We start from the raw sequence: 27,106 nt of genomic DNA, 5'->3' as shown, positions 1-27,106 counted from the left end.
GTCAAAGGAGCATTGAGTCATAGACGGATTGTATTTTCTATTCGTTATTCACAACAAATCTACTTGTCCAAGTAAAAATACTGGAACCCTAAATCATGAAAACTAGTAGTAGTCATTTCCTGCTCCCAAAGTGTTGATGATGGGTTAAAACGTTCTGAACTTTTTTTTTTAAAATATCATGTTCTATGACTTAGGAGTCTGTCAAAGGAGCATTGAGTCATAGACGGATTGTATTTTCTATTCGTTATTCACAACAAATCTACTTGTCCAAGTAAAAATACTGGAAAATGACGTTTACGTTCCGGATGGTGAGAGAAACCAAGCCTATTTGTACCACAGAGGATTTATTTTGAACAAATTATGTAAATGCTTGACAAAAGTGAGGGAAACTTTTTATGAGCTTCAGCCCAAATGCCAATTAAATGTCAAAACACATCTGCTTTTGATATATTTTAATAATATTTTCTATTTGTGAATGTGCACACCTTGACACGGCTGGCTCATTCTTTCTTATTTTTCTCTGTTTCCTCTCAACAGTAGGAAGACTTTTGACAAGTTGTTTTCCAAATCTTAGAGGAAGCGAATAGTGTTGACTTTTCAAAATGTGATGTAGCTTCACGAGCGATCATAGCACATGGATATTGTCAGTTAAATGTGCAATAATACATAGTGGAAATTGAAAAGGGAAGACAGTAGCATGTTGCCAGAACCTCCGTAGTGGAAACCGCTGTCTTTAGTTTATAAGTCAGTCAACTTATGGTTGAACAAAGCAGCTTTTTCCCCTAAATGTTCATATACATTAAAATACTGTAATTAACTTTATTTCTATAGAGAAAATTGTATCGGTAAATGCAGCAATTTCAGGCACATTTCATGTGGAACACTATGAAAACAAAATTATTTTAGTACTTTAACTTGGATATTTCCTTATCCATATTATGTGTTATGAAGTATCAACATTGTACTTCAGAGTGAATCAGACACTCAGTTTACCAACTTGGCAATGCAGTGCTCTGGATCAGTATTGAATCACAAGTTCCCAAGCTAATACTGTCAGGAAGTGCTGTGTCTGTAGTGCTTATAAGTCAGAGAAGAAAAAGCTACCATTTTTCTCTATTAATACCTTTAGGCTTCAGAAGGAGCAGTCCCAAAACCGAATCAGTGGCTTAGTCATAGGTTTCATGACAGTATTTAAAAAGGAAAGGTAAAAATGGGAATTTCAGGCTGTCAACATTTGAATTTGCAACAAAAATTGTCATTGGGCTGTAAAACCATTGTAACCTGTCTGGTGAAGTAAAGACTGAAATCATCTCAGAATTAGAGCTTGTGCTTTTTATTGGTTTTTTACTTTTTCATAGCTGGAAGGGCACAATGTCTTCTCCAATCTGAGCTCCAGCGAATATGAGCAAGTACTTGAGATCATCCGGAAAGCCATCATCGCCACAGACCTTGCCCTGTATTTTGGAAATAGAAAACAGCTTGAAGAGCTACATCAGACGGGAGCATTAAACCTTAAGAACCAAGCACACAGGTAAAGCAGCAAACCAGTATTAGTTCACTATGGCATTAGTCCTAGAAAGAAAAACCGTATTTTTGAAAAAAAAATCTCTGTGTACACAGTAATTTTCTTACAGTGAGATTTCTAAGACCAGCTGTGTGTAAAATTCCAAGGATGTAACAGTAATTTCCATTGTTTTATATTTGCATGTCACTGCCTTTGGGGGTCATCTGCACAGTTCAGTGACAGATCATCTGCAGAGGAAAGTTAGTGCACAGGCAGTTAGGTGGTGGGGAAAAAGGTATAGCGCAATAATTACTTAGTTTTATTTTTATGTCAATATTTTTATTATTCTGTTAACATGCTTTTTTGGAAAAAATTCTGGTCAGATCTCAACCTTTGTGAATTAAGATAGCTCTAAGTTTTAAAAATATACAAGTGCATATATTCCTATTCATAAACACATGACTCTGTCCACGTAAGCAAAACATAGCGCACCCTGGATGAGAGATGTGTCTCGTAACAGGCTTCGTTAAAGGGCTCATGCAGCCCTTCAGAGCTTCTTTACTGGAAAGTGGATCCTGTCATTAATCTAATGCAGGGAAAAATTAGAGAGGTATATGGGAAAATATTGAGTCGTGATTCTGATTTCTTTTCAGAAGGAACTTTGGTACTTGGGTCTTCTTTCTGAGGAGTTTTACAGGGTTTTGCCAGTAGTTTTGAGTAAATTATTACAACGCTGTAGGAAGGGCAGTTTTTAAAATCTTATTTCCCAGTATGGAACTGAAGCTTATCAGACTTGAATAAACCTCAACTTCTTAAAAAGACAAAGATATAGTAGCTGCTGATAATCAGAATGAAATTTACCAGAAATTTTGAATTTAGGGTTTATAAAATTTAAATAGGATCACAACTATGTAGTGTGTGATTGAATTTTCTGGTTTTTTTTTTTTTTTAATCTTTCCTGCCCTCAGAGCATTTTCAGTGCAAAGCCACGTTCCCGAGGATAGGACATCAGCTTGTAATGTGGCTAAAGAATCCAAGACTTCTAGTTGGTATCTGTACATGCAATGGAATGCTAAATTTGGCCCTTACGTGGCTGATGAATGCTCTTTCTTAACTCAGGGGAATTGCACTTTGCCATTTATTTATTGATTATATTGTGTATTTGTGTATTTTCCCTGGTGTATTTGTCTGTTGGTACAGTTATAATGACTGCCATCACATTGGCATGCAAGTTAGCAGGTTGTGTGCTTTTTTCATGGAATAGGCATTATTAACAAAGATGCAGGTGTCCTTAAGTGCCATCTTAAATTCTCCATTGGGTGGAAAACACATGAATTCAATCATTAATTTGCCAGTTTTCTTTATAAAACTTAGATTCATAAACCATAGGTTTGGGTAGTAGGCGAATACTAGAAAACTGTTTAAATAAGATTTTTTTTTGTGTGTGTGTGCCTTATTCTAATAATTATTATAATTCTACTGAAGCTGTTCAGTTATTCTGTGGACAGGTTCGTCAGTGTATAGGACAGAGTTGTGTGTAGGATTCTTGTTCTGCCTGTCAGGGTTAGAATTCATTCCAACAAAGCAATGACAGAGTACTTTGAGATAGACTCAGAACTAGTTTTTCCTCTTTTTGGAGCATGTGTTCCTCTCTTTAAAGAACAGAAGGGAATGCAGCAACAGGATATGCCACCTTTCTTTTTATAGACTTGTACTGTATTTTCAGAAAATTAAGGAGGGGCATGCGAGTGTTTCAACAGACAGGCATTCTTGTGTACTTTTCTATGAATGTGATTCTGCAGAGGATGGTCAATGAACTCTGGTTGCAAACAATACAGGGAATACTACAGGGAATAAAATATACAATTTGTGTGATGCCTTATCAATGAATCATAAACAAGTGAGGAAGAAACAAGCAAAGTCGGAGCAATTTAATAGTATATATACTTTACTGCCGGTTGAACTGAGGAAGGGCAAATAAAAACTTTGCAGTGTGGTCATTAATTCTTTACCAAACTTACAATTTAATGTTGTTTTACTTCAGAGATAGAGTGATTGGTCTGATGATGACGGCTTGTGATTTGTGTTCTGTAACAAAGTTGTGGCCAGTTACCAGACTGACAGCCAATGATATATATGCGGAGTTCTGGGCCGAGGTATGTGTGTTTCTTTGGTTTACTCTCCTTATAAATGGAAGTATCCAGGAATAGAAAAACAACCATAAGTATTTTTCAATCGATATCTTAGCGTGCTTGTTTTAAAGAGTGTTCATTGGTGCGTGCACGTGTTTTGTTGTTTACTCTGAAGCTATTTAAAGAGCCGAGTTAGCTTCCTGATTTTCAGGCAACGTTTTTTCTCTCTGTTAAAGATGAATTTAGAAAGTATGTCCTAACATGAAGTGACCAAGCAACAGAATACAGAAGAAAATCTCTAAGGTTTTTTGAGTCACTAACTGTAGTTTTGTGAAGGATCTATTTGTATTCTAGAAATCCAAAATATGAAACCAGCTTCCAGCTCAGCTGCCTTTTAACACACTTATAAAGCTGTAGTATGAGTCCAGGAAATGCTAAAGCAAATATGACAAACCTTTAAAATTGTTCTGATCCGACCATTTGAACCTTCTTTATGAGCCAGCTCAACAACTGGGTCTCAGAGAGAGCTGATTTTTTAATATACTGAAAGTAACTCCACAGATAAGATGTACTGAGAATTGAAACAAGGCATTGAGCTGTGTTAATATAATCATGTTCATAAATAAAGATGCAATCTCTCACGTGTCTTATGCTGAGGAGTAAATGTTCTAATCGTTTAATTTTTAAAGTGGAAGTGACTACTTTAGGGATAAGGAATAAATTCTGAGGGTGTTGCATAGAGTTGAATTATGCAGTTTTAGAAGATACGCTGTATTTTCAGAACTACTATTGCACATTTGTATCATAAAGTGTTGTTCTTTTCTGTTATGTGCCCTGTGGAAGTCTGCAGAATTCAGTGGGCTTATTTCTGTTTTACACAGGTGTAAAATGGAAATCGGGCCCCACAGAGTTGATGTAGCATGCACGTAGTGTGCCTGTTGCATGTTCATTATGAAATTCAAGATGTGCATGGCTTGTGGGTGTTTCTTGTATTCACGTTCTCTTTCTCTTACGAACAGCTCAGACTACAATAAAATATTTGAAAAATGCAGACTGTATAAGCTCAAAGATCTAGTACAGTACTCACTTTCTAAAATGTCATCACTGGAAAATGAGTGTTCTTATGAGTGATATAATGGAGGTATAACGTTGATGTGTCTCACTGTACATACTCAACTTTTTTGCTTACAAGTAAAATGACTTTTTAATGCAAATCTTATGAACTCAGTGGAGAAGGAAGGATCAAACTGATTTTTCCTACTCAACAATACTAAAGATGGAATTATGGACATAATTGAGCCTGCCCAGACTTTAAACTGTTTTGTAATCCAAGGATGAGTTAATAAAGGTGGATCTTGTTTTATTGCTACTTCATGGAGCAAATGTAAATTAGAAGTTATTGACAGAAATTTAATTCTGTAATTGGTGTTTTACTGAATCCTCTTTAAGAAGAGGTTAACTGATACATGTCAGAAGTTGGATATGTTGTGATCCAGTCAGGATGGCTGACAAATCTAGCCACAGGTCTAAACGCTTCTGGAAACTGGAAGCTGGAGACAGATATAGAGAAAATCCTGGGAAAGGTAAACCAATAGAAAGTTTAGATTGTGTTTCACTGCAGAAATTGTTACTTAGCTGGGAAAAAAGGTAAACTCTAGAAAAGTATATTTGACTAGATTGAATGGTTATGTTACAGTTCTGAAAGTAGGATAGAATGTTGCTTCTAATTACTACTTGAGTTCATAATCTTAATATGTTGAATTATTTCATCAGAGCATTTTTATAATATTTCTCCTCTGTGTAATTATTAACTAAAACAATAACTGCAGAAAAGGTTGCAGCAATTTTGTGGTATGTCACACTGACCTTTTTTCATTGAACGAAGCCCAGTATAGCTAGTGTTTTCAGCTAAGATCTACCTTGATATCACTCTGCATGAAGCTTTCCCACAGTGCTGTAACTGAAGCAAAATAACACATTTGCTGATCAATTATATAGGATTACAAGCTTGTATAAGATCTGTCTGCTGTGATTTTTTTGTGAGATGTGAGACACTAGGCAGCTGTTAAACACTTTCTGCAGTATTTTTGTAAGAGACTTATAGTCCACTTATTATAGCCATACTGCAAGTATGACACAAACTTCTTTGCTTAAAATTTCAGCTTTAACTTTCTGATCATGATCATAACTATGAGGATAAAAACAGTATTTTTTACAACAGTGTGTCATATATGTGTTCACACATACTGAAGACAAGAAAACACTTGTGTTTCTAGTGCATGCGTTCCATCTAAACGTAGTACATTTTTACGGTGAGGGTGGTCGACCAGTGGCACAGGTTGCCCAGAGAGGTTGTGTAGTCTCCGTCATTGGAGATATTCAAAACCTGACTGGACACAGTCCTGGATCACCTGCTCTAGCTGATCCTGCTGGGGTAGGTGTGTCGGATGGATCGGATGATCCCAAGAGGTCCCTTCCAACCCAAACCATTCTGTGATTCTGTGATACCTTTTTCTTTCAAGATGAAATCGCGAACATAAATCTGAGCTTCGTTCAGTTTTGGCATAATCTGTCAGAGGCTGGACAGCTTCCTCAAAGCTCTGACTTCAAGTGTTTTTCAGGCACTTGATATTATGTTAATCAAAGAGCTTAAAATCATATGATGCTAAATGGTTTAGTGTTGAGGTTCTTATCATTGAGACTATGGTAGCTGCAGACAGTCCTGGATCAACCAATTGCAGTACTTCAAGCAAATGGAAAAAAAATAAATATTATTTACTGGGAACACATAAAAACAAAATTTGCTTACAGTTCCTAAGTAACAATCCACTGAATTTCTGTGCTTGGAATTGTTACAGGCATCTTTTTTTGTCAGCTGAGGAAGGAGGCCTTTCCTTTTGTTTCTTTCAACAGTAAAATGTCTAACAGAGACTAGATTCGATGATTCTAGCCTGTCTAACTACTTGGTGAAAGAGATATGTGATATGAGAGAACAGTACAGACACCAATTAAAAAATAGCTTCCTGATTACATCTCTTGTTGGTTAACTGAGCAGGATCATAGCTAATAGGTGATGTTGAGGCCAAATATGCAAGAGGGAACTGACTTCCAGAAGCCCCCGTCTTTTCTACACTCAAGGTAGTTGCAAGGCAGTCAAACAGAATGATGCTCTGCTCAGACCAGGATCAATTCATTTTATTGCAAACTTCTCTTTGAGTAAAAGTACCAAAATCCTCCCTTGGAAGGGCACGTTGGCACTTGAAACGTGGCTTGATAGAATCTTATGAGAAAGATGTAATAAATTGTCTCCTGGAGATGCCTTCACTAACTGTAGCAGAAACACGTGGATTTAGGGAACATCCCAAGCTTTCAGATAGCTAAACCTCTGTAAGCTGAATCTCACATTAAAGGACACCAGATAAGCAAATATTGTATGAGCTATTACCCTGCATAAACTTTCTCCCTAACTAAGGCGTGTTGGGTCTGGCTGGGATGGAGTTAACTTTCCAAATAGCAGCCCTCATAGTGCTGGCACTGGCTCTATCGGACATGGGGGAAGCTTCTGGCATCTTCTCACAGAAGTCACCCCTGTAGCCCCCCTGCTACCAGGACCTCGCCACACAAACCCAATACATAAGGTTAGCAATTTGAAGATCACATTGACTTTGGAATCTCAGACATGAGCAGTAGCCAAAAGCAACCATTGCTATGGCTGTAGTTGCCTTTATAACCTCAAGATCAAACATCCGTGGTGTTTTGACAACGCAGTTGAGGCATAAGACTTGGAAAACTTCAATTTGCTACAGAAAGTAGCCAGCTACTTATGGATTTTTAGGGAGTAATTGTGTTCAGGCCCAGAATAGGGCTCAGAAATGTGTTTTGGCTGCTCTGCTGGTAATGGGTGAAATATAAGGAGGCAGTTTTCTCTTGTACATTACATATATCTGGTCTTTGGATATACTGCATCTTTCCCAGTATTCCTTTTATGAATGTAGAGGGATAACGTACTTAAAGAAAAGAAGGCTGTTTGACAGGCAGCTTCTTCAAAGCAGCATGGTCAAAAAGACTGGATTGTTGAAAAAGAGGGCACATTGTAAATTCATCTGGTTTACTCAGCTTTTCCTTGGATGGGTGAGTTGTGTTCTACTGGTCATTGCATTATAGTGCTTTAAACAGGTAATGTTTTGAAAGATGAGACCAACTATGAATAGAACAGAATAGAATGAACTGATTTTTTTGGTTTTATTCTTCCAGTTGCTTTTTATTATGGAGACGCCCTCGGAAACAAGGAAAATGTGTGTACATTGACTCAAAAACTTTCAGGATCTGCTATTTACATTATCATTTAGGTGAATGTATAAAGTGAGCATCTCCTTAGGCAGTTTTCTGAGATTGCCTTAGACCGGTACCACACATCATTTTAAATTCTGGAGTTTTAGATTGACATACAATAGAACATGGAAATTAGTTCAGATCTCAGTAGTCTTGATGTTTTTTTTTCCCTAATCTCTCTCTCTGCTTTTCTCCAGGGTGATGAAATGAAGAAAACGGGTATTCAACCTATTCCTATGATGGACAGAGACAAGAAAGACGAAGTCCCTCAGGGTCAGGTATGAACTCTCTCTGTAAAATGACACGTTTTATAGTGTTAATAAAACATGTATGGAAAAACCATTTTATATATTAAGGAATATTTCATTTGACGTTAGGGTATGTGGGCTACTGAATTCTATGTTCTGCATGCAAGATAGGGTGAATTTTTTTAAGTAGCAGTGGAAAACTTGTTTTCAAAGACATTACTTAAATGACAATGTGCTCTTTGCTGTTGTCACCTGTTCCATTCTTTGTACTTGTAGCTCCAGCTAAACCCACAATCACCTACGATTTTGAGAAGTGTCAATAACACTTTTTCTACTTTGTAAGTGGTTGCTTCAGCCCTTAGCTAAAAGGGTTCGCTGTTTTATCCTGAATGCAAAATTAACTTTGTCACCTGTTCCTGGTTAAAGTATCCAGGTTCAGATTTCAAAATATTTGTAATTTTAGACCACTACTTCTTCATTACTTTTTTGAAGAACTATAAACACTGCCTTTTGACATTCCTAAAAAAAAAAAAGAAGAATAATGTGAAGAGTTTCTTGAGGATAAGCAATAAAGGGTGTATTTCTAAGACCCTCAATTGTCTGTTTTTCAAAGTCTTTGGGTACTGATTTTCCTGTGCACAAATGTACAGAAATTACTGCTTTTTTTATGCTTTCCTTAGGGAAAATTGGTATTTTGTAAACAGAAATTTGAGGGGGAAAAAAAGGTCTTTGGACTAACTTTTTTGGGTAAACGAAACAGGTAGCTTGTCCTTTGATTATCTGAGCAGAGAAGAAGAAATTTAAATTGTCCATTGTCCATTCATATACATAGATATATGTACAAGTTGGGGTTTTTTTTATTTCAGTGGCCTCTGATGCTTTGATTATCAGTAGTCAGCACTTGCAAAGCATTTCATGAGCTCTGAAATTAACAATAATATTTAAAATAAATATGAAATGACAAAGTATCACAAAATCATTGTAGATTAATTACTTGGTAAGCAAGACTATGGAAATTTTTATATTCTGACACTTTACTCCATATGCTCTATCATATTTTAGCATTAAAACTATTACCCTTGTTATAGTAAGGAATTAGCAGTTGATTTACTGAATTTGTATGTTTAGTATAAGCCTAAAAAGAGAAGAAACACTTTTCTGCATTTGGTTTATTTTTCCATGCACTATATTAGTTATCTTTGAACATCTTGAAAAGTACACAGTATTATGGTATGTAGTCATCTTGGCATTTGTGAAAGAATTGTTAATGGGGTGAAAGCACAGATCTAAGAAATAAACTGGTTTTTTTCCTCTTTAAAACGCAATAAATATTGTTCCAGGTACTGTCTTCATCAGGTTCTTTTTTACTTTGTGCTCTGTTTCATGCTTCTTAATAGTATAACAGTAAAATATTAAGCAAAATAGGACATTAAAAGCCAGCTTCAGTAGTACAGTTGTAGCTGCTGTATCTTACAACAACATTACAGCAAAATGTGAGATTAAGGACCTATATAATTCTGTGAAAGTAACCAGTCCTATCTTTATGTAGAGACTGAAGAATTTAATAAAGCATTATCATCCATTTCCTTGGGCTCTAACAAAAAGCATTAATGAGTATTTTTATGTGGATTTTAATTAAAGCATTAATACCTTTTTTAAATGACAGTGATGTTTAGGAAATGAGGATTTGTATAAACATGTAATCTCTGAAAAAAACTACTTCTGCCTCAAGTACTCATCTTTGATGAGAATAGCTTGTACATATCTCTTCCTCTCAGTTGGGTGGCTGGATCAGTTGGTCTCTGTTGTGCTTCACACCCTTTGCAGCACAACTCATGTAAGGTCTCTGAGTTTGGTGTCTTCCTACTGTGGAACCTGCACTGCAGATTTGTTCCTGACTCAGCAAGGATCCCATCACCCTCTTTTCTGCCCCTCCTTTTGGAACCTGTGAAGAAAACAGAAATGCCAAAACTATGCAGTGACCTGAAAGCCCTTTTGATAAACAAGTCAAGGCAGCCTGAGTAATGAAAGGAGAGAGAAGGAACGGTTCACGTGCTTCAGCCATTCAAAGCTTATCCCAGAAATACAGTTTTCAGGTTGAAAATAAAAGGTTTATCATCATTATTATCATTAAAGATACAGCTCTTAAAGCTAGCAGTATGTTTAGGATGCATAGTTTGAAGAGACAGGAACAATTTAATTCAGAAACAAAAGATATTCTCTAGTTCTTCCTTCTTCTGCGTCTTAGGTTATACGTACACTGCCTTTCCTGCAGTGACTTCAATAGATTGCTCATATCTGAGTGAACTCTAGGCTTTCTGTCTAGCCACAGCAACATGAAAATCAGTCTGGAATAATTTATTCAGATAACCTAAACTTTTTACAAAAGGGATTTGTGTGAGTTTGCTCTGGTCAGAAATGGAAACTTTTGCAAAGGAATATCTTTAGTTAGCTTGGCTTTATTCAAAACCAAAATCCATTGAGCCTTTTAGGTTTTTCTTCCTTGATGTGCATTTTAACTTAAAAGCTTTCAGGACCTTAAAGGACACATTTTATTTTCGATACCAGGGTTCCAAAGAGAAGGTTGTTCGGAATATATTGCAGATGAACTTAGTTTGGTTGAAATCTTTTATGTTTTGCAATGGCAACTCACTTCTCATTGAGTAAGAAAGTCTACAGCGTGACTGTACCTAAGGTCCCATTTAATTTTTGATAGCTATGGAGTAATCTGCTATTTTCCAGTGAAATAAAATATTCCCCCTTAAAAACAAATAAACAAGACAGAAAAACGCAAGGAAAAACACATAGGAAGAAAACAATGCATTATGCAAAATAGCAAACTTTTTGTTGATGAGCAGACATCACAGCTGTGTGCAGCCTTGCCTTCTCACCAGCTGCAGTTTCTTTCTATCAGTTACATCATGATTACTTCAACTCAGACTATTGGGTTCTCAGGTCAGAAAAGGTATCTTATTTTTTTTAAAGTACAGAACGGACTTGGTTACATAGCAGTATGGGAGGAATCTCTGCATTGATGGAGGTGAGGACAAGAGTTGCTCTTCAATTTCTGAATAAGGGCCAATGTTTAGACTGTTAAAAAGAGACTTCTTATCAAATGCTTTGGTCACAGTATAATACGTGGTATTTCACTAAAAGGCATTCAAAAACTGTGCCCAAAGAAAGGGATCATAGTGCACTACTGTAACTATCATGAGAGTCTGGGATAAATGAGTGATGTTATAATGGATCTGAATTTAACCTGTCATCCTTGCTAATATATAAGTAGCATTTTCTAAAAATTCCTTCGTGTCATGACAGTTCAGCTGTGACATGGTGGCTGTCATAGGCCCCTAAGCCTGTATGAATCAGATATCGTTAAAAAGGTGCTCATTTGATGTTCTCTAAATAGATTTGTATGATAAGGGTAAAAATATATCACTGAACCGCATACATGAAGAAATTGCAAACCAATTATGATCACAGTTATATAAGTAGCATTTTCTAAAAATTCCTTCGTGTCATGACAGTTCAGCTGTGACATGGTGGCTGTCATAGGCCCCTAAGCCTGTATGAATCAGATATCGTTAAAAAGGTGCTCATTTGATGTTCTCTAAATAGATTTGTATGATAAGGGTAAAAATATATCACTGAACCGCATACATGAAGAAATTGCAAACCAATTATTGATCACAGTGCACATCTTTTAGAAACTTTCCAAAGGTGCAAAGCCCCTACCATCTCAAGTAAATTGAGCTATGGAATACATACACTGGAGGACATCAGAACAATCCAGAATCTGACCATATTTTGGCAATGCTGCACAACTTTCCTTTTTAAAAAAAAAATAAATTTTGTCACAAGAATAACGTTTGCAGAAATGGCTCTGCCATCTGCGCCTACTTCCTGCCACTACTGACACCAAAAAGCCAGACAGATCCTAAGCAAATCAATTGAATCAGTTGAATAATAAAGGGTCCTGTAGAAAATCCTATCTGAAGCAGCCATATTAGTCATAAGAGAAAGGCATGTAAGCAACTTGTAATTGCCAGAGACTTCATTGTTAGTGCTTCATTTTAAAGTATTCAGATATTAAGATAAGATGCAGAAGCATGAAGTACTAACATAAGTAGTAATTAAGTAAGTATTCAACAGCTTTGAGCTAGTTGGCTGTTAACTTTCAGTGTTGTAGTTTGGCAACATTTAACTTTTTTTTTTTTTCATTGCTGTTTTTCATAGATCGGGTTCTACAATGCTGTAGCCATCCCATGTTACACCACACTAGCACAGATCTTTCCTCCAACCGGGCCACTACTCCGAGCGTGCAGGTGAGTGAATGTGCAAGTTTTTGCATAGTGTGTAGCTTGGTTAAAGAAAAAGCAAACATGCTTTGCAAGTTTGTCTGGAAATACAAACTTTTAATTTTTGAATTTGCATGCAGATAAACAGGGGTACACATATCGCATTAATCTATGCAGAAACCCAGAGGCAGTAACTACTGGCTGAGACTATCCAGCGCAGATCTACAGACACAGCTGACTAAAATGTGTTTGACACCAAAAGCATTTAGGGAGAAACAGGTTCAGTGCTTATGTATCCCTATCTAGGCTGGTTTAGTGCAATTTCCCTTTCTGTCCTTTCTACTTCAACATGGTTCTCACAACTAAGATTGGCTAGAATTCTGTTTCACTAAGAAAATGTGGTTTTGGCATGTGGTTTTATTTCATGTCAGAACATTTTTATTCAAAAGCAGAAAAAGAAAGATCCCCAGAATATTCAGTAATTGGAAGCATAAGGGTAGTACCACTGGGGTGTGGGAGAGGCAAATGTAACTTTGTCCTATCAATCAGTTGGGTTGTAAATTGGGTCTTCTGGAGGAGAGTCAAGGGTCCTTAACCAATTGGCTGCTTCTACCCTGCAACGATGGTGGATCTCTTTGTAGGTAGTTCTGTCCAATAATTATATCCTGGACCTTAGCAATCTTTCCTGACAAAAATTCTGTTGAAAACAGGTATGCTTCATGAAAATGTTGCAGTTTCAGGTTAATCAGTATTCCCTAAGGAAAAACAGTTGGTTCATAAAATGCCAGCAATCTTTAGTCACATCCAGGGAAAAGAGGCCTGTTTTTTCTATGCTTTTACTAGCACCTCTCTCATAATCTTTTTTTCCTCTTGTGGTCCTTAAATTCTAGCTTGCATTGAACTTTTTCTTTGTCCTGTGTGGTACAGATCTACCTGCTCTGTCACTTTCCTGATCTTGTGGGCTAAATGATCTGTGTGAAGTAACAGAAGGGTGCCCGCTGTATACAAAACACCGTGAAATTTAATGTAGTGGTTAGCAAAATAATTTCATTCGCACCCAAACACTATTTCATATAGCTGTGAGAAGAATACGTAGGTCTGTACCAGTGGGAAAGAGGACTATCTTATGAAAAACAGTGAGTATCTAGGGGCCATCATTAATAGTCAGCTGCCTCTAAGGTCCTGCTGCTGGACATGGCTGTGCAATCCTTAGATGGATATGGAGGGAATACTAAGTAGGATTAGAGACTATACCTCTGTAGTTATTACGTTAATGGGGCTACAGCTGGAATCCTGTTTAGCGTCTGTGCTCAGAGTAGATAAAGACACTAGCCAATAAGAGAAGATTAAGAAAGAACTTAAAGAACGTTTTGAGATCTTAGTAGTGAGAGACTGAAAAAGCTGAAAAGATGTATTTAGTTTATCCAAGAGAATGACTTTATCAAAATCCGTAATGGTCTCCATAGTATGTTTTCTGGTTAGACAAAGCTCATTAATTTAGTAGGTAAAGACCACTTGAAGCCCAAAGGTTCAACCAAGGAATATGGCAAACGTCTTTTTTTAGCATTTGGAATAATGTCAGTTGAAGATCTTAAACCAAGGCTAGGTATACTTTCAAAAAGAGAGAGGTAAAAGGGATACGGGTCTGAGGCACAGTTACTGTGATGAAATTCCCAAGGCCTGTCTTTTCCAGGCAGTCAGGCCAGCTGATCCTTATAGTAGTGTCTTTTGTCCTTAGAAGCTATGAAAGTAACAATGTCTGGTAAATAATAGGCAGTAATTTGTTATCCTAAATTGGGTAATGTGGAAGTATTCATAAGTGCATATTTTAGTGGTTCCATCACTTACAATATAGTGTTAAATTCTTCTCTTGTTTCAAAATGCTGTAGAGTGTGTTACTATCATAATCATATCAAAGCCCAAATCCTGTTTTGGAATTCGGAGTTACAGTACAGGGTAGGAATGTGTACTCCCTGAGCCGTGTTGACCTAATATATACGTATATGATAGTTTGATTATAGATAATTGAATAACGTGTACTCTGACAAATAAAGAAGAGTTGCTTTCAGTGTGAAATCAGGGAACATGAAGTAAACTACAGAACTGCTTGTAATCCTTTCAGTCTTTACAAGGTCGTGAGTCATCCAACTGCCTTACTGAGAGGTAGTCTGAGATCTTGGAAGTTTTCTAGCTGCTTTTTCTTTGTAATCCTTGCTTGAAGGCATGTTGCTTCAGCTGTATTGATGGCTGAAAGCTAAATGGTCGGTTATTAGAACCATGTAACTGGAACACAGATTGTGCTTTGTGTAACCATGTTTTCAGTCACAAAGAGTTTTATACTGTTTACATGGACTAAACAGCATCAAATATAATACCCATCATTAGAAATGCAGTAATGTTTATCATGCGTGTTTCCAGTTACTTGTTTCTACTCAAGCTAACAGATACTGTCAAACTTCTTTATATATGTGAAAATTTTTATTTCTTTTGTATTACTTATTTGTCAACATCTGGGTGTACTTTTACTCCCCAAATTAGTATCTATATGCTTTTAACATGAAAATGTCTTGCAGAGTCTGTATGATTAATAAAGTAACCTCAGCACTGGATGTCAGGAAAGTTCTGTTACTAGCACAATCAAATGGGAGGTCTTAAAAATGGGTTTGTATTTACTGTAGAACGATTTGCGTAAGCCTGCCAGCACCTTTGGTAAGAAGTTAGCATTGTTATTCCACTTAATGGGAACTGAGGCTTAGAGAGGCTAGGTTGAGTGCTTAAGCCTGCACAGCATCTTTTTCAGGAGCAGGGTTCTGGGAAGACCCATATCTTTTGATTTCTAGCCACATGGATATCCAAACGGGGCTTATTTGCAAAAGTGGCTTGTAATACTTAAACATGGATATCCAAACGGGGCTTATTTGCAGAAGTGGCTGGTCCATCTTTCAGTACTCAGCTGAGGAGATTTAAATTTGAATTGTAGAGTATCAAGCACCCACATACATATGTGTTCTAGATGAAAGGTTCTTCATGCTTCTGAAGATCAAGCATGAACACTCAAGAGTGAGTTTCTCTGCAAAAGGAGTGATGTCTGAAGTAAAAGCAATCAGACTCCTGGCAGAGATTATATGAACTTTTTCTATTCTAGAAATTATGTTTGTTGTTTGGAATTCCAATTATAGTTATAATACTGATACTTCTGAAAGCTACGCTGGCACAGTCTCCAGACTGGGCAAAGCTCTGTACAGACACAGCTCCCCACCCTGCCCTTGTGCATTCCTTAATTTAGATTGCACTGATGCAGAACTGGGACATAGATGTGTGGATAGGGTTTAAGATCCCTGTAAGACTAAAGAGCTTCCTGAAAATCCACACCCTGGCATAAAGTCTTCTGAGGAGCAGTTTGATAGTTTTAGCTTAGCCTTGAAATTACCCTCTGCTGTCTGTTTGAGGGGGTTGAGGAGGAAGTGGTGAGCATTCAGACTTGGAGATGCAGACTGGGAAATCAAGAACACAGATCTAACTTCAACTCCCTAGTTATTAAAATGTATGTTATTGCAGGGTTTAGGTTGCTCCAGAGTGTTTGAAATAGCTGATTTTGCACTACACTTTTTTTTCCTTTATTTTTGATGGGTAACTGTTATTCAGTGTGATGAGAGGAATTCAGCCTCATTCCTGTTTGGTATTGCCTCAGCTGCTGACCGAACCGATTTTGATATCACCCCTTCACCAGCAGTGCTCGTTCTTGGAATGCAGTGTTTAAGCTGCCGTGTCCTTGAGTTCTTTGGAACACAGAACCAGCTGAAAATAATAGCAGCAGAAGCAGCCAAGGCAGCATGTCAGCATCAAGGTTTTTATTTTTGAGAGCCTCTGGGCATTTATTCCAGACACTTAGGAGCCAGGGCTTCATTGGGAGCACAAAGGCAAATGAATCGTATCATCTGCATCTTTAAAAAAAAAAAAAGGTATCAGTCACTGATTTCCCTGAGGTAAGGTAGCAGCTAAGAATCTAGAAGGTTTTCTTGTCCGGTAATTTATTCCACATTTCAAAATACTCTCTTGTCATTCTGTGTAGATCAAAACTACCAGCCACCTATGTTACAGTGTTCAGAACAAGTTCTGTGTGTTTTGTAGCCCACGTACTCAGTAGGCCTACCAAAGTGGCAAATCTATGATAGTATATTTATTTTGAGGATGAGGTGAAGTGATTTATTTTTTTCCTTTATTTCAGACCAAATAGTTTTAAACAATTTTCCACATGCTTTCAGGTCTCTCAATTCTTGCTGAAATTGATATAATTTAAAAATATTTTGGCTGTAATTCTCCTCATTACTTTCCCAGTTTCAGGAAAGGGAAATAGTGACAGTTCAGTTTTTCTGATCCTTAGTGCCTGATTGTATTAGCTGAGATTCAGCACCATCGTAATGCTGGCTTCATGACTTCCAGTTGGCCTGGAGCACTGGCAGAGCAGGTTTCCATCTGCCTGCAGAAAATGGTGTAGGTGTTCCCCTAGAGGGCACCAGCTTTCCTCGGTAGACTCCATCAGAATCCTGCCTTCCCCCATCCCCAGAAAATGCAACATTTTCTCTTCTTGCCTGTTCACTGTGCTTTCAGCTCATTATTTGCTGTTTTATCAACTGTTTAAGCAAAGCTGTGACATAAAAATCAGAAGAGTTCTGCCATGTAAATTCCGATGTAATATGATAATATGACACATAGCATGTAAGACCTTAGTGCTTTTACCATCCTGTTTGTTTACTGAAGACATCTAAAACTGTTGTTTTAGTAACTAGGTATCTGATAGTATGAAATTGAAACAGTTGAGCTTGCGCGCTCTCTCTCTCTCTCTCTGTCTTTGAAGACCGAATGCTAGATTTGGCCATAGTTTGCAGGTATGGTCTGCTATTGGATATCATCAACACAGACTTCCAAGTCACTGGAGTGGTACTAGTGTACAGCAAGTAAGGTTATGGGTCTGTACTCCCTTCAGATCATTAGAACATTGCCAGCTTAATTTCTCATCATTTTATGGCTTGTGAGCCAAAATTTGGACTTGGGGGTTGGCCAGGTTGTGAGACACTAAAAAAAAAATTTCTGTCTTGAGGAAGGGGTACTCTTTAAATGTAGTAGATTGATAGTATGATCACCACATTAGTAATTGAGAGTTGATACTATGATGTTGGCATGCAACATTTTATACATTGTCAGGCAGCCCATGTGCAGGAGTTTCAGAAGGCTTAATGCGCTTCTGTGGTTTCCAGTGAAGGAAGTTTCCTGGCAAAAGTCCTGATCTCTGTGGTGGTTTTGAAAAGGGCCGAAGTATGCTGTGGTAAAATCCCTGAAGTCTGGAGTGACGAAGGCTGCTTGTCTCCAGACTGCTGTTTCAGAGTCTCTGCAGACACGTCTCTGTTGGGTCACAGCCGGATTTTCTCTGTAGCCATGAGGGCTAGAAATTTGTAATGGAAGCAGGTGCTAGCCTCTAGCTCCAGGGCTCATTCTGGGGAAAGTATGCCATAGGCTTACATATAGTCAACAAGTATATGAGCCACACATAATTACAAAATGGAATAACTGAAGGTAAGGGTGAAATAATGTAAAGATGATAAAAGCTTGATGACGTACAGGCACTTACATACAGCATAAGGCTACCTCTCAAAGTATAGTACAGCAGACAGTATTGTTAGGAATAAATCCTAGTAAACTTATGAACAGTGCTTTACCTCTTTGACTTTTTGCATCTCCAGGGACAATCTCAACCAATGGGAGAAAGTAACAAGAGGTGAGGAAGCCTCTATATGGATTCCCTCCCAGTCCCTTGCTCCTGGGACCTCAGATTCACTTCCTGTGAAGATCGATGACTGAACAGCAGCAACAGATTGCTTGAACCTGAAAAGCATCCCTTCTTGTTTTGGGGGTTGTTTTTTGTTTTGTTTCGTTTTTATTGGGGGGAAAAAAAAAAGGAAAAAGAAAAGCTACAAAATGCTAACTAAGAAGCAGATCTGCCTAGGAGGGTAACACCCATGGAGTTACCTCAGCTAAATGACTCTGGCAGCCAATCTCCTGACCTACACCAGTGACACAATGTGAACAGAGGGAAAACGACAACCCAGATGTTTTAGAATCAGCTATCAAAAGAGAACTTACAACTTGTGAATATAAAAGACTGGCCTTATCTCATGGGCTACGTTGCTGAGGCCTTAATTTAAAACTGATGGGGGGGAAACAAAAATCTTAGGGGGTACTTCTAAATTGTATCTTTCTAGTGAGGGTTTCAATGGTACTTTTATTATACCGTACTGTGGCTGGCTTTAACACCAGTGTCACTTGGGAGTTCTTGGCTATAAATAGAACAATATACCCATTGCTATTGTGAATGTTTATGTGTGATCTACTTGTAATCAGTTTGAACTCCAGCAGAATCCTTGGAGGCTATAATTCATGCTTAGGTTACAGTGAATTCTCTTGCTGCAAACTAAAGGAAAACCAACATTCAGGTTAAAGGTTTAAAGTACTTCATTAAGCATCATGATGCAAATTGTCTGTCACTCACAAGGCAAACGTTGAAAGAACTAGTGATGGTGCTTTGTTCTTCAGAATGATTTATAAACCTAGACAACTCCTCCCTTATAACACTGGAAGTACTGGATATTTGTCTCCGATATGAGAGAGAGTTTCAGGTTGGAGTTTTTGTATCCATAGTGACAGAAGTATCAGATTAAAATTTAAATGTGACAGCAAAGGTTTCCTTGCCTAGCTCACAATTAAGTAAAGTAATAATTTTTATTTCTACCTGCTGAGTTGTATTTTAAAAGGTATTAGAGACATACCTGGAGTATGCTATCTGCTGGGAACAAAAGCCTTGTCAGAAAAGTCAGGTCTGATAAGAGGGATTGTGGTACCATCACAATAAATTAAAAATGTTTTTGTATTGACTAGCTTTTGTGTTGCACAGTAACACTGCATGTCTTCTACTGCTCTCTTCCCCCATCCCAAGATGAGTGAAATTAGGAAACTTCTCCCTTTGTCCGTTTGCTTTTTTCCCCTAGTTCAGCAGGATTTCCAGGCTTAGAACTGCCTTTCTCAATGAAAGAATAGCTGACTGAAGAAAAGTACTCTAAAATATTGTGTTTACAGTTCTGTGCGGACTTAGGCTTCAGCCTTAAAAACTTATGCACAGACTTTAAGACCTTACATTTAATGCCACTCTTTTAAATTTAGTGCAATTGTACAGACTATGTTTCAACAACACTTAATTTGCCTTCATCTTTCTCTTAAAAATAATAAGAAAAAAAATCTTCATATTGATCCACACAGTAAGTGAAAACACAGTCTTTGCATACCTTTCACATACAGCCTATACTGCATTATATGCTTTTTCACAGATAATACAGCCTTGTAGTGGTTCTGTGATAACACGGCCATTTGTGTAACTGCAACAAATACTAGTAGTGACTTAAAGACAGAACACAGGTTCTCTTTTGCCATCTCATGTGTGTTGAGCTGTATTGCTCTAATAAGCATGCCATCTTATGGGTTTCGTGTAAATGACTTGGACTCTTGAGTTTTGCCTTCTGTTATGGTCGAGCACATACCAGTATCTGTACATGTGTACAGTATGTGATACATAATCGCATAATGTATAAATGCACCTAAGCCTTTGCAGTACATAGATATCCCAGAGATCGAGAATTCAGTATGAAGTTATCTTATTTATATGATACAGGTTACCTGGCAGCAGCCCCGTCATTTTTTTCAGTTTGCTTTGCCAATTCTAAGTGCAGAAATTCATTGTTAACCACAGCAAACTATTTTGGAATTAAAAAAAAAAGGCAGGAAACAATTACACCAAAGTAGAATGAATAGTATCTCATGCTGTGTCCTCTGCTTTACTCCTTAGCAGTTCTGTTGTAACTAAATCGTGTAGATGCAACCTTTCATCCACTAAGTGCTTGAGACACAATCCACGGTTCCTAATATTTACATGAAAATTACCTAAATCTACAGTGACTGCAAAAATACTCTCTGAAATTCAGATACCCCAACAACTGGATGGAACATTTTTCCTTCATGGGTTAAGTATATTTGCTGTTATTCTCCCTCTTTGAATGCTGATCTTACAAGCGTTGCAAAAAAAAAATTCCTTATCATACTGTGTCTGTGTTATGGAGAGCTTCTAATTCATCTTTTACTCGTTGACAGTAAAGATAATTTCACTAGTTCTGTTACTTACCATTCAAAATATTTGGCAGTATCACATGATATTTTTGTTTTGAAGTTTGTAGGTACCGATACAGAACATCTTTCCCTAACAAATTTGTCAAATTGGCATAAGTTGTTCTATTAAAGTCTCAAGTCAATCAGGTATTGTTTCTAATATAGAACTATCTAAACCACATAAAATATATGTTTGCTATAGAATAATGTCCGTTAGAGTTAAAAATTTTGGCTCCAGTGGTTGTGATTTGGTTTGTTTTCCTGGTGTGTAAAAGAAGAAAAGGTCATGACAAAATGTTACTCTTTGTTAGCACCTAGACCAAAAAAGTAGCCACAACGGGCTGTATTTTCTAAGCAAATTTAGTCTGCCTTAGCATTTACAGAGTGCAGATTCAGATGTGTAAATTTTTTGTAGAAACAAAAAAATTTTGGCTCCAGTGGTTGTGATTTGGTTTGTTTTCCTGGTGTGTAAAAGAAGAAAAGGTCATGACAAAATGTTACTCTTTGTTAGCACCTAGACCAAAAAAGTAGCCACAACGGGCTGTATTTTCTAAGCAAATTTAGTCTGCCTTAGCATTTACAGAGTGCAGATTCAGATGTGTAAATTTTTTGTAGAAACAAACTTATACCCACACTTCCAAAGTCAAAACCACCAAAAATTAAAACTTTGAAGAGGCTTTTGAATCTCATGGCTCAAGTACATGTTGAGATTTAATTGTTCAAAATTCTGGACTTGGACTCACAAATAGAGCAGTAAGACATCTAGATCTGTAAGACATCTGGCTCATTAAGTTAAAATGCCAAAAGGCATTCTTCCTTGCATTTTTATCCTCCTAAAACTGATCTTGCCCAAGATCAGCAAGAATGTATAAAAAACCTAGCAGATCTCTCCTTTCCTAGAAGTGTTAGACTTTATACTCCCAAAACTGCATTATTTTTGTTAATAATTCCAATTGCTTTTCCCTTATAAGCCCGGTAAAGGTAAAAGGACTGTTTGAAGCCATATCTGAGCATTTCTAATGTATTATGAAATGGTGCCTGAAAGGTATGCACTAAGTGAGAAAAATAGTTGACATAGCATGACACTCATCTGAGATGTTGCATGTTTTGTTACAGCACTGACAGAAACTCCACTGTTATATTTAAGCTATGAATTTTGTACAGTAGTACAACATTCTGCTGTAATGGTTCAACTCATGGCAGTGTTTTTTTATAAGTGGCCATTTAGTTATTACATTAGAGAAATGCAATACATCTTTTTAGTTGGAGTATATGATAAAACGTATTTACATCGGAGAGGACATGCAGTGTAGAATTCATGTTTTTATGTGGCACAGACTTCTTTCACGTGTTTAAACTTAGAACAGTGCAATCAGTTTGCTGTGACTGCATTTAGAGCATTTAGTGTTAAAATTGTAGGGATAGCAAATAGCACTATTCATGTGAAAAAGTAGAGATTGTTAGATGCTCAAAAACAATTATGACCCTCTTGAAAGAATGCATTTGCCTCAAACACTGTGATATAGGAACAGTTCTGTGAAGTGGAACAATGAATTTGTTCATTCTAAACACAGAAAAGGCTTTCTGCACACTAGTACGAGGAAGTTCATGTTCAAACTTTAGGTTATATATCCCAATCTAGCAAAGGCACATCATAACTCTTATTTTGCTTTCTGACCAAAAACTGTGCTCGATTGTAATACGGGTGTATACTCTGTCAAAAAACCTAAAATAATGGACTGCTTTCTAGGGTAGATCAAACTGATTTGTAGAGTAGATTCATATATATTCAAAATTCAGGTTGGGCTGTTATGTGAAGAAGAACGAACTTCAAGGTAACAACATTCAACTTTACTACATTTAGTGAGCTGAAAAATTTGTTTTATATATATATATTTACACACATATATATATATGATACATATAAACTATCTTTGTAAAAAAACAAAAAATATGCAAAACTGATTTGTAGAGTAGATTCATATATATTCAAAATTCAGGTTGGGCTGTTATGTGAAGAAGAACGAACTTCAAGGTAACAACATTCAACTTTACTACATTTAGTGAGCTGAAAAATTTGTTTTATATATATATATTTACACACATATATATATATGATACATATAAACTATCTTTGTAAAAAAACAAAAAATATGCAAGTGCAATAATTTAAAGAGGTCTTAACTTTGCATTTATAAATTAAATACTGTATACATGGTATGTAATTTTTTTCATGTATTCATTTGCAGTCTTTGTATTTAAAAAACAAACCTAAACCTTTACTATTACGTTTGTACAATAGAACAGTAAGCATTTATTATGATATAGTTAAGTTGTAAATAAATTCACAAACTAAACAGCCAGTACATATGCATATATGGGTGTCCTATTGTGAAACCTGTTTTTGCTTTTACTGCTGGCTCAAAAAACCTAAAATAATGGACTGCTTTCTAGGGTAGATCAAACTGATTTGTAGAGTAGATTCATATATATTCAAAATTCAGGTTGGGCTGTTATGTGAAGAAGAACGAACTTCAAGGTAACAACATTCAACTTTACTACATTTAGTGAGCTGAAAAATTTGTTTTATATATATATATTTACACACATATATATATATGATACATATAAACTATCTTTGTAAAAAAACAAAAAATATGCAAGTGCAATAATTTAAAGAGGTCTTAACTTTGCATTTATAAATTATAAATACTGTACATGGTATGTAATTTTTTTCATGTATTCATTTGCAGTCTTTGTATTTAAAAAACAAACCTAAACCTTTACTATTACGTTTGTACAATAGAACAGTAAGCATTTATTATAAAATAGTTAAGTTGTAAATAAATTCACAAACTAAACAGCCAGTACATATGCATATATGGGTGTCCTATTGTGAAACCTGTTTTTGCTTTTACTGCTGGCTTTAGCACAGCAAGACTACTTCTGTGGATATGTAATTATACATATAAATATATGTATGATACATAAAATATATTTAGAAATGTTCATAATTTTAATGGATATATCTATACATATACTTTGGTGTGAATATTACTGAATACAGAGTTTTTTAATATTATTTTTCATGTTTATTTTTGCTGTTATTGGGCGTGGAAGTGAGGGATGGGAAGTGTGTGTGCATATGTGTGTGTGTATACCACGAGTAATCCACACGGAATCAAAGCATAATGCAGTACCTAATACACTGATTTGCTTCACAGATCTCTTGCAATGTTCATGCTCGGTAAACAGGGTATTTGCCATTTATAGACCTCAAAGTGGCCTTGTGTCTTATGACTCTGCATGACCCTTCCGTTCTCAGAGAAAGATGTTGAGCCTGGGATAGCGAGTTCAACCTGAGCTCTGTCTCTAGATCTCAACATGGCCTCCAACTGTCCCTGGTCTTCCTCCTCACCAAAGGAACTCAGCATTGCTAGGACAACTTGGCCAGAAACAGGTTTCCAGGGCAACTGTTTTGATTTAACTACTGCACACAATTGTCAAAAACAAGTCTTACAAACTATACCTGGGTTTGTACTGTTGTGACCAGCCCTTCCAGAAAGCTCTGTTTGCTGCAAGGGACATGCTGCTAGGGCTAACTTTTGTGTATGAATACATTCCCTTGCAGGTATTGGAAAATATAAATGTAAAAACACCTTACCTGAAGCTCATTGAAGTTTGGGGAGGAAAGGAGCATTTCTGTTGGTTTTGAGGAACTTTGAATTAGGCTTATTTGAAAGTATCCAAGTGCTCTGTAAGATCCTGTGCTCATTTGGGTCAATTGTAAGGGATGGAGACTTCAATGGATTTCACCTGCTCAACAAGTGTTGGAGATTACTTTGTTGTGCTTATTTTGCTGAAGTCAATTACTGAGGACAAATTCCCCTTCCTCAATCTGTAGTCCCTCTTCCTCGGATTAGGGAGAAAAGTTTTTTTCAGTGTGTTTCAGTAGTGCTCTAGGAAGAGCTACCTGTACCATGGATGTTGCTTACGAAGATGAAGATCAAGAATGTTACATTCTTGAGAATGCTTTAGAACGTAGTAGTTGTGTGCGTAAGACCTGTTGTTTAAAAGTCTTCTAAAAGAAAGGGGAAATCTGAGACTCAAGAACTTTGAAAAGGATGAATTATACCAGGTCAAGTTTTCCTTTCATGTTTTTTTGGTTTGTAACATTGCTGGAAAGGCTAAATGATTTTCACCACATAGTCTGTTAACATTCAGCTGGCATTAATTATGTTTCTTTTTTATAGCAATGTAAACCCTGTGAATGTAAGTGACAATATGATGTTTGTAGAGCTACTTCTGTTCCTTGAGCTGTCTTTATGCTGCTTATGGAAGCAACTTAAGTTGTTAATAAACACTATTTAATAAGTATATGGAAATGAAAAAACCAGAGCTTTTAAAAAACCAAAAAAAAAAAAAGCCAAAAAAAGAAACTTTTGGAAGCACCTAAGAGAGTCAATATCTGTCAGAAGCCTTTGAAAATTTTACCATCAACGTTAGTAGCAGTGGTGAATACGGGTAGGCTGGAATTAGTGCTGATGGACAAGTTGATCATAAAGAAGAGAAGCAGTATGACAACTAACATTAGTTTCCAACTAGTGAAGTCCAAGTTGTTTTCTGCTGCTGTCTTGTGGAGAGAAAAACAGTATTCAATATTGGGCGTATTTTACATCTTGTAACAAAAAAATCCCACCTTGCTGAAAAAAAATGTAGTTTCTCATGTGACTAGCCTGGGAAAAAGGCCAGTGACATGTGACTTTCCTCTTAACATGAAAATGTACTGAAGCTTGCAGAGAAGAATATTTACAGTATCTTTGGAAAGACAATGGACATCTGTTAAGATGCTACTTAGTGACTTGAGGGAACTAAGTTGTTCCGTGACAGATTTCCATTATGCCCTTGTGCAAGTTGCCCAACACTGGATGGTTTTGGTTTTTGTTAACTTATGTAAGCCTCTAAACACACTTTTGTGTTATGCATGTTTGGAAATTTCCCTGGTTACATGCAGTCCAGAATTCAAAACATATGTAAAAGCAATCAGGTGGTCACCTAGTAATATGTATGATGGTGTTCACTTTCCTCTCAGGTGAGGACAAATATTACAGAGCTGTGATGCCCTCAGATATCTTCTCCAGATGTGAGGGGAGGCTTACGAAATTACAGGGCAAACTTTCAAGCTGGCATATGTAGTTTCATATTTAACAACTTTTGAGCTGTCACAGTGCCATATAATCTTTAAAATTTTCAAACTCCCTTAATTAAACACAGTATCAGATTTTATTTTAAAGCTGTGCTGACTTCTATGTGAGGGCCAATGGCAAATGCTTTTTGAGTACTACATCTGTAGTTCCTGTTCCACAGCCATTTTGCAGGGTCCTGTTCCAGGCCTGCTGGGAGTGGTATGGTTAATTCTCCTGGTCTTCTAAACTACCTGAATGAGCTCCAGCTGTCGGACAACATCCCATTTTGTATTCAGTACTTGTCCAGGGAACTTGGTCTATCTTCTGTGCAGTTCTCCCTGGTTTTCGTGATTAGTTACCGAATATATTAAGACAGGCTACAACCTCATGCAGAGCTTCATGTGCAATATATTGACTTCCTTCCTTTCCAAGTTTCTTAATTAGCCACAGCACTAGTAAATGTTCTCGGTACTCTAGAGTCACAAGCATGGTAGAACTAAAGTTTCCAAGGAATAAGTACCATTTTTTCATGTTGTTTGTTGTTGGTATGTGTGTAAAATAACACACAAAAACTCAGAATATATTCCTTTTGGAAGTTGTCTTTCATTACTTTTTCCTGCATGTTACAGAAAAATGTTGTCTGAAATCCCTCCTCCTGTCCCCAGCAAAGCATTGCCATCAGAGCTAGCTATCTTTTACTGGTGATATACCAGAAGCATTAGTGAACTAAGTGCATGGTTCGTCAAGCGAACCTAAAGAACTTCCACATGGTCTGGGACTCAGAGCTAATCCAGGATGTCTGCTAATATAGTTTTGCTTCCAGAATGTACAAGGACAGCAGTCTTCACTGAGTTTGTTCTAAACCTTTGCAATGCCAACAGATCAGAGGGAGCTGACCTAGGGTTTAGAGGTTGTTGCCATTCTAGCTGCTGAGGCATCAGTTGAAGACTTTTTCTGTCCTTCACCAGAAGGTGTGTGAACCCCAAGACCACCAGTCTCAGAAAAGCAAGATGTACTATACTGCGGACTTAAAAGAAAGCTTCACACAGGAAAACATCCTATGAGAGACTTGCATCGTTGCTATGTGAAAACTTCTAAATCAATTCCTTGAAATCATTAAATAGAATTTGCTGATAAGAGCTTCACACAGGAAAACATCCTATGAGAGACTTGCATCGTTGCTATGTGAAAACTT

At 36.9% G+C, this 27,106-nt stretch overlaps 1 protein-coding gene and 1 long non-coding RNA gene across 2 annotated transcripts in view; one reads left to right on the top strand and one right to left on the bottom strand.

Moving 5' to 3' along the window:
• Window positions 1-18,904, top strand: part of PDE10A (phosphodiesterase 10A) — a 192,820-nt gene extending 173,916 nt beyond the window's left edge. The window contains exons 18-22 of the mRNA XM_009278455.2: window positions 1,359-1,531; window positions 3,549-3,660; window positions 8,166-8,246; window positions 12,453-12,541; window positions 18,256-18,904. Of these exons, the coding sequence (XP_009276730.1) occupies window positions 1,359-1,531; window positions 3,549-3,660; window positions 8,166-8,246; window positions 12,453-12,541; window positions 18,256-18,373 (573 nt within the window). The 3' untranslated portion in view covers window positions 18,374-18,904. The remainder of the gene's footprint in view (window positions 1-1,358; window positions 1,532-3,548; window positions 3,661-8,165; window positions 8,247-12,452; window positions 12,542-18,255) is intronic.
• A 2,321-nt stretch (window positions 18,905-21,225) lies between these two features.
• Window positions 21,226-23,788, bottom strand: LOC103898226. Its single transcript, XR_657529.1, has 2 exons — window positions 23,156-23,788; window positions 21,226-22,451 (listed from the first exon to the last, which is right to left on the bottom strand). It is a non-coding gene; the product is annotated as an uncharacterized LOC103898226 (long non-coding RNA).
• Window positions 23,789-27,106: the final 3,318 nt, after the last annotated feature.

This window comes from Aptenodytes forsteri, unplaced genomic scaffold (assembly GCF_000699145.1).
Source record: "Aptenodytes forsteri isolate BGI_AS27 unplaced genomic scaffold, ASM69914v1 Scaffold210, whole genome shotgun sequence".
Classification (NCBI taxonomy): Eukaryota; Metazoa; Chordata; class Aves; order Sphenisciformes; family Spheniscidae; genus Aptenodytes; species Aptenodytes forsteri.
Note: the sequence above shows the minus strand (reverse complement) of the source record. Positions and strands in the feature narration are given on the sequence as shown.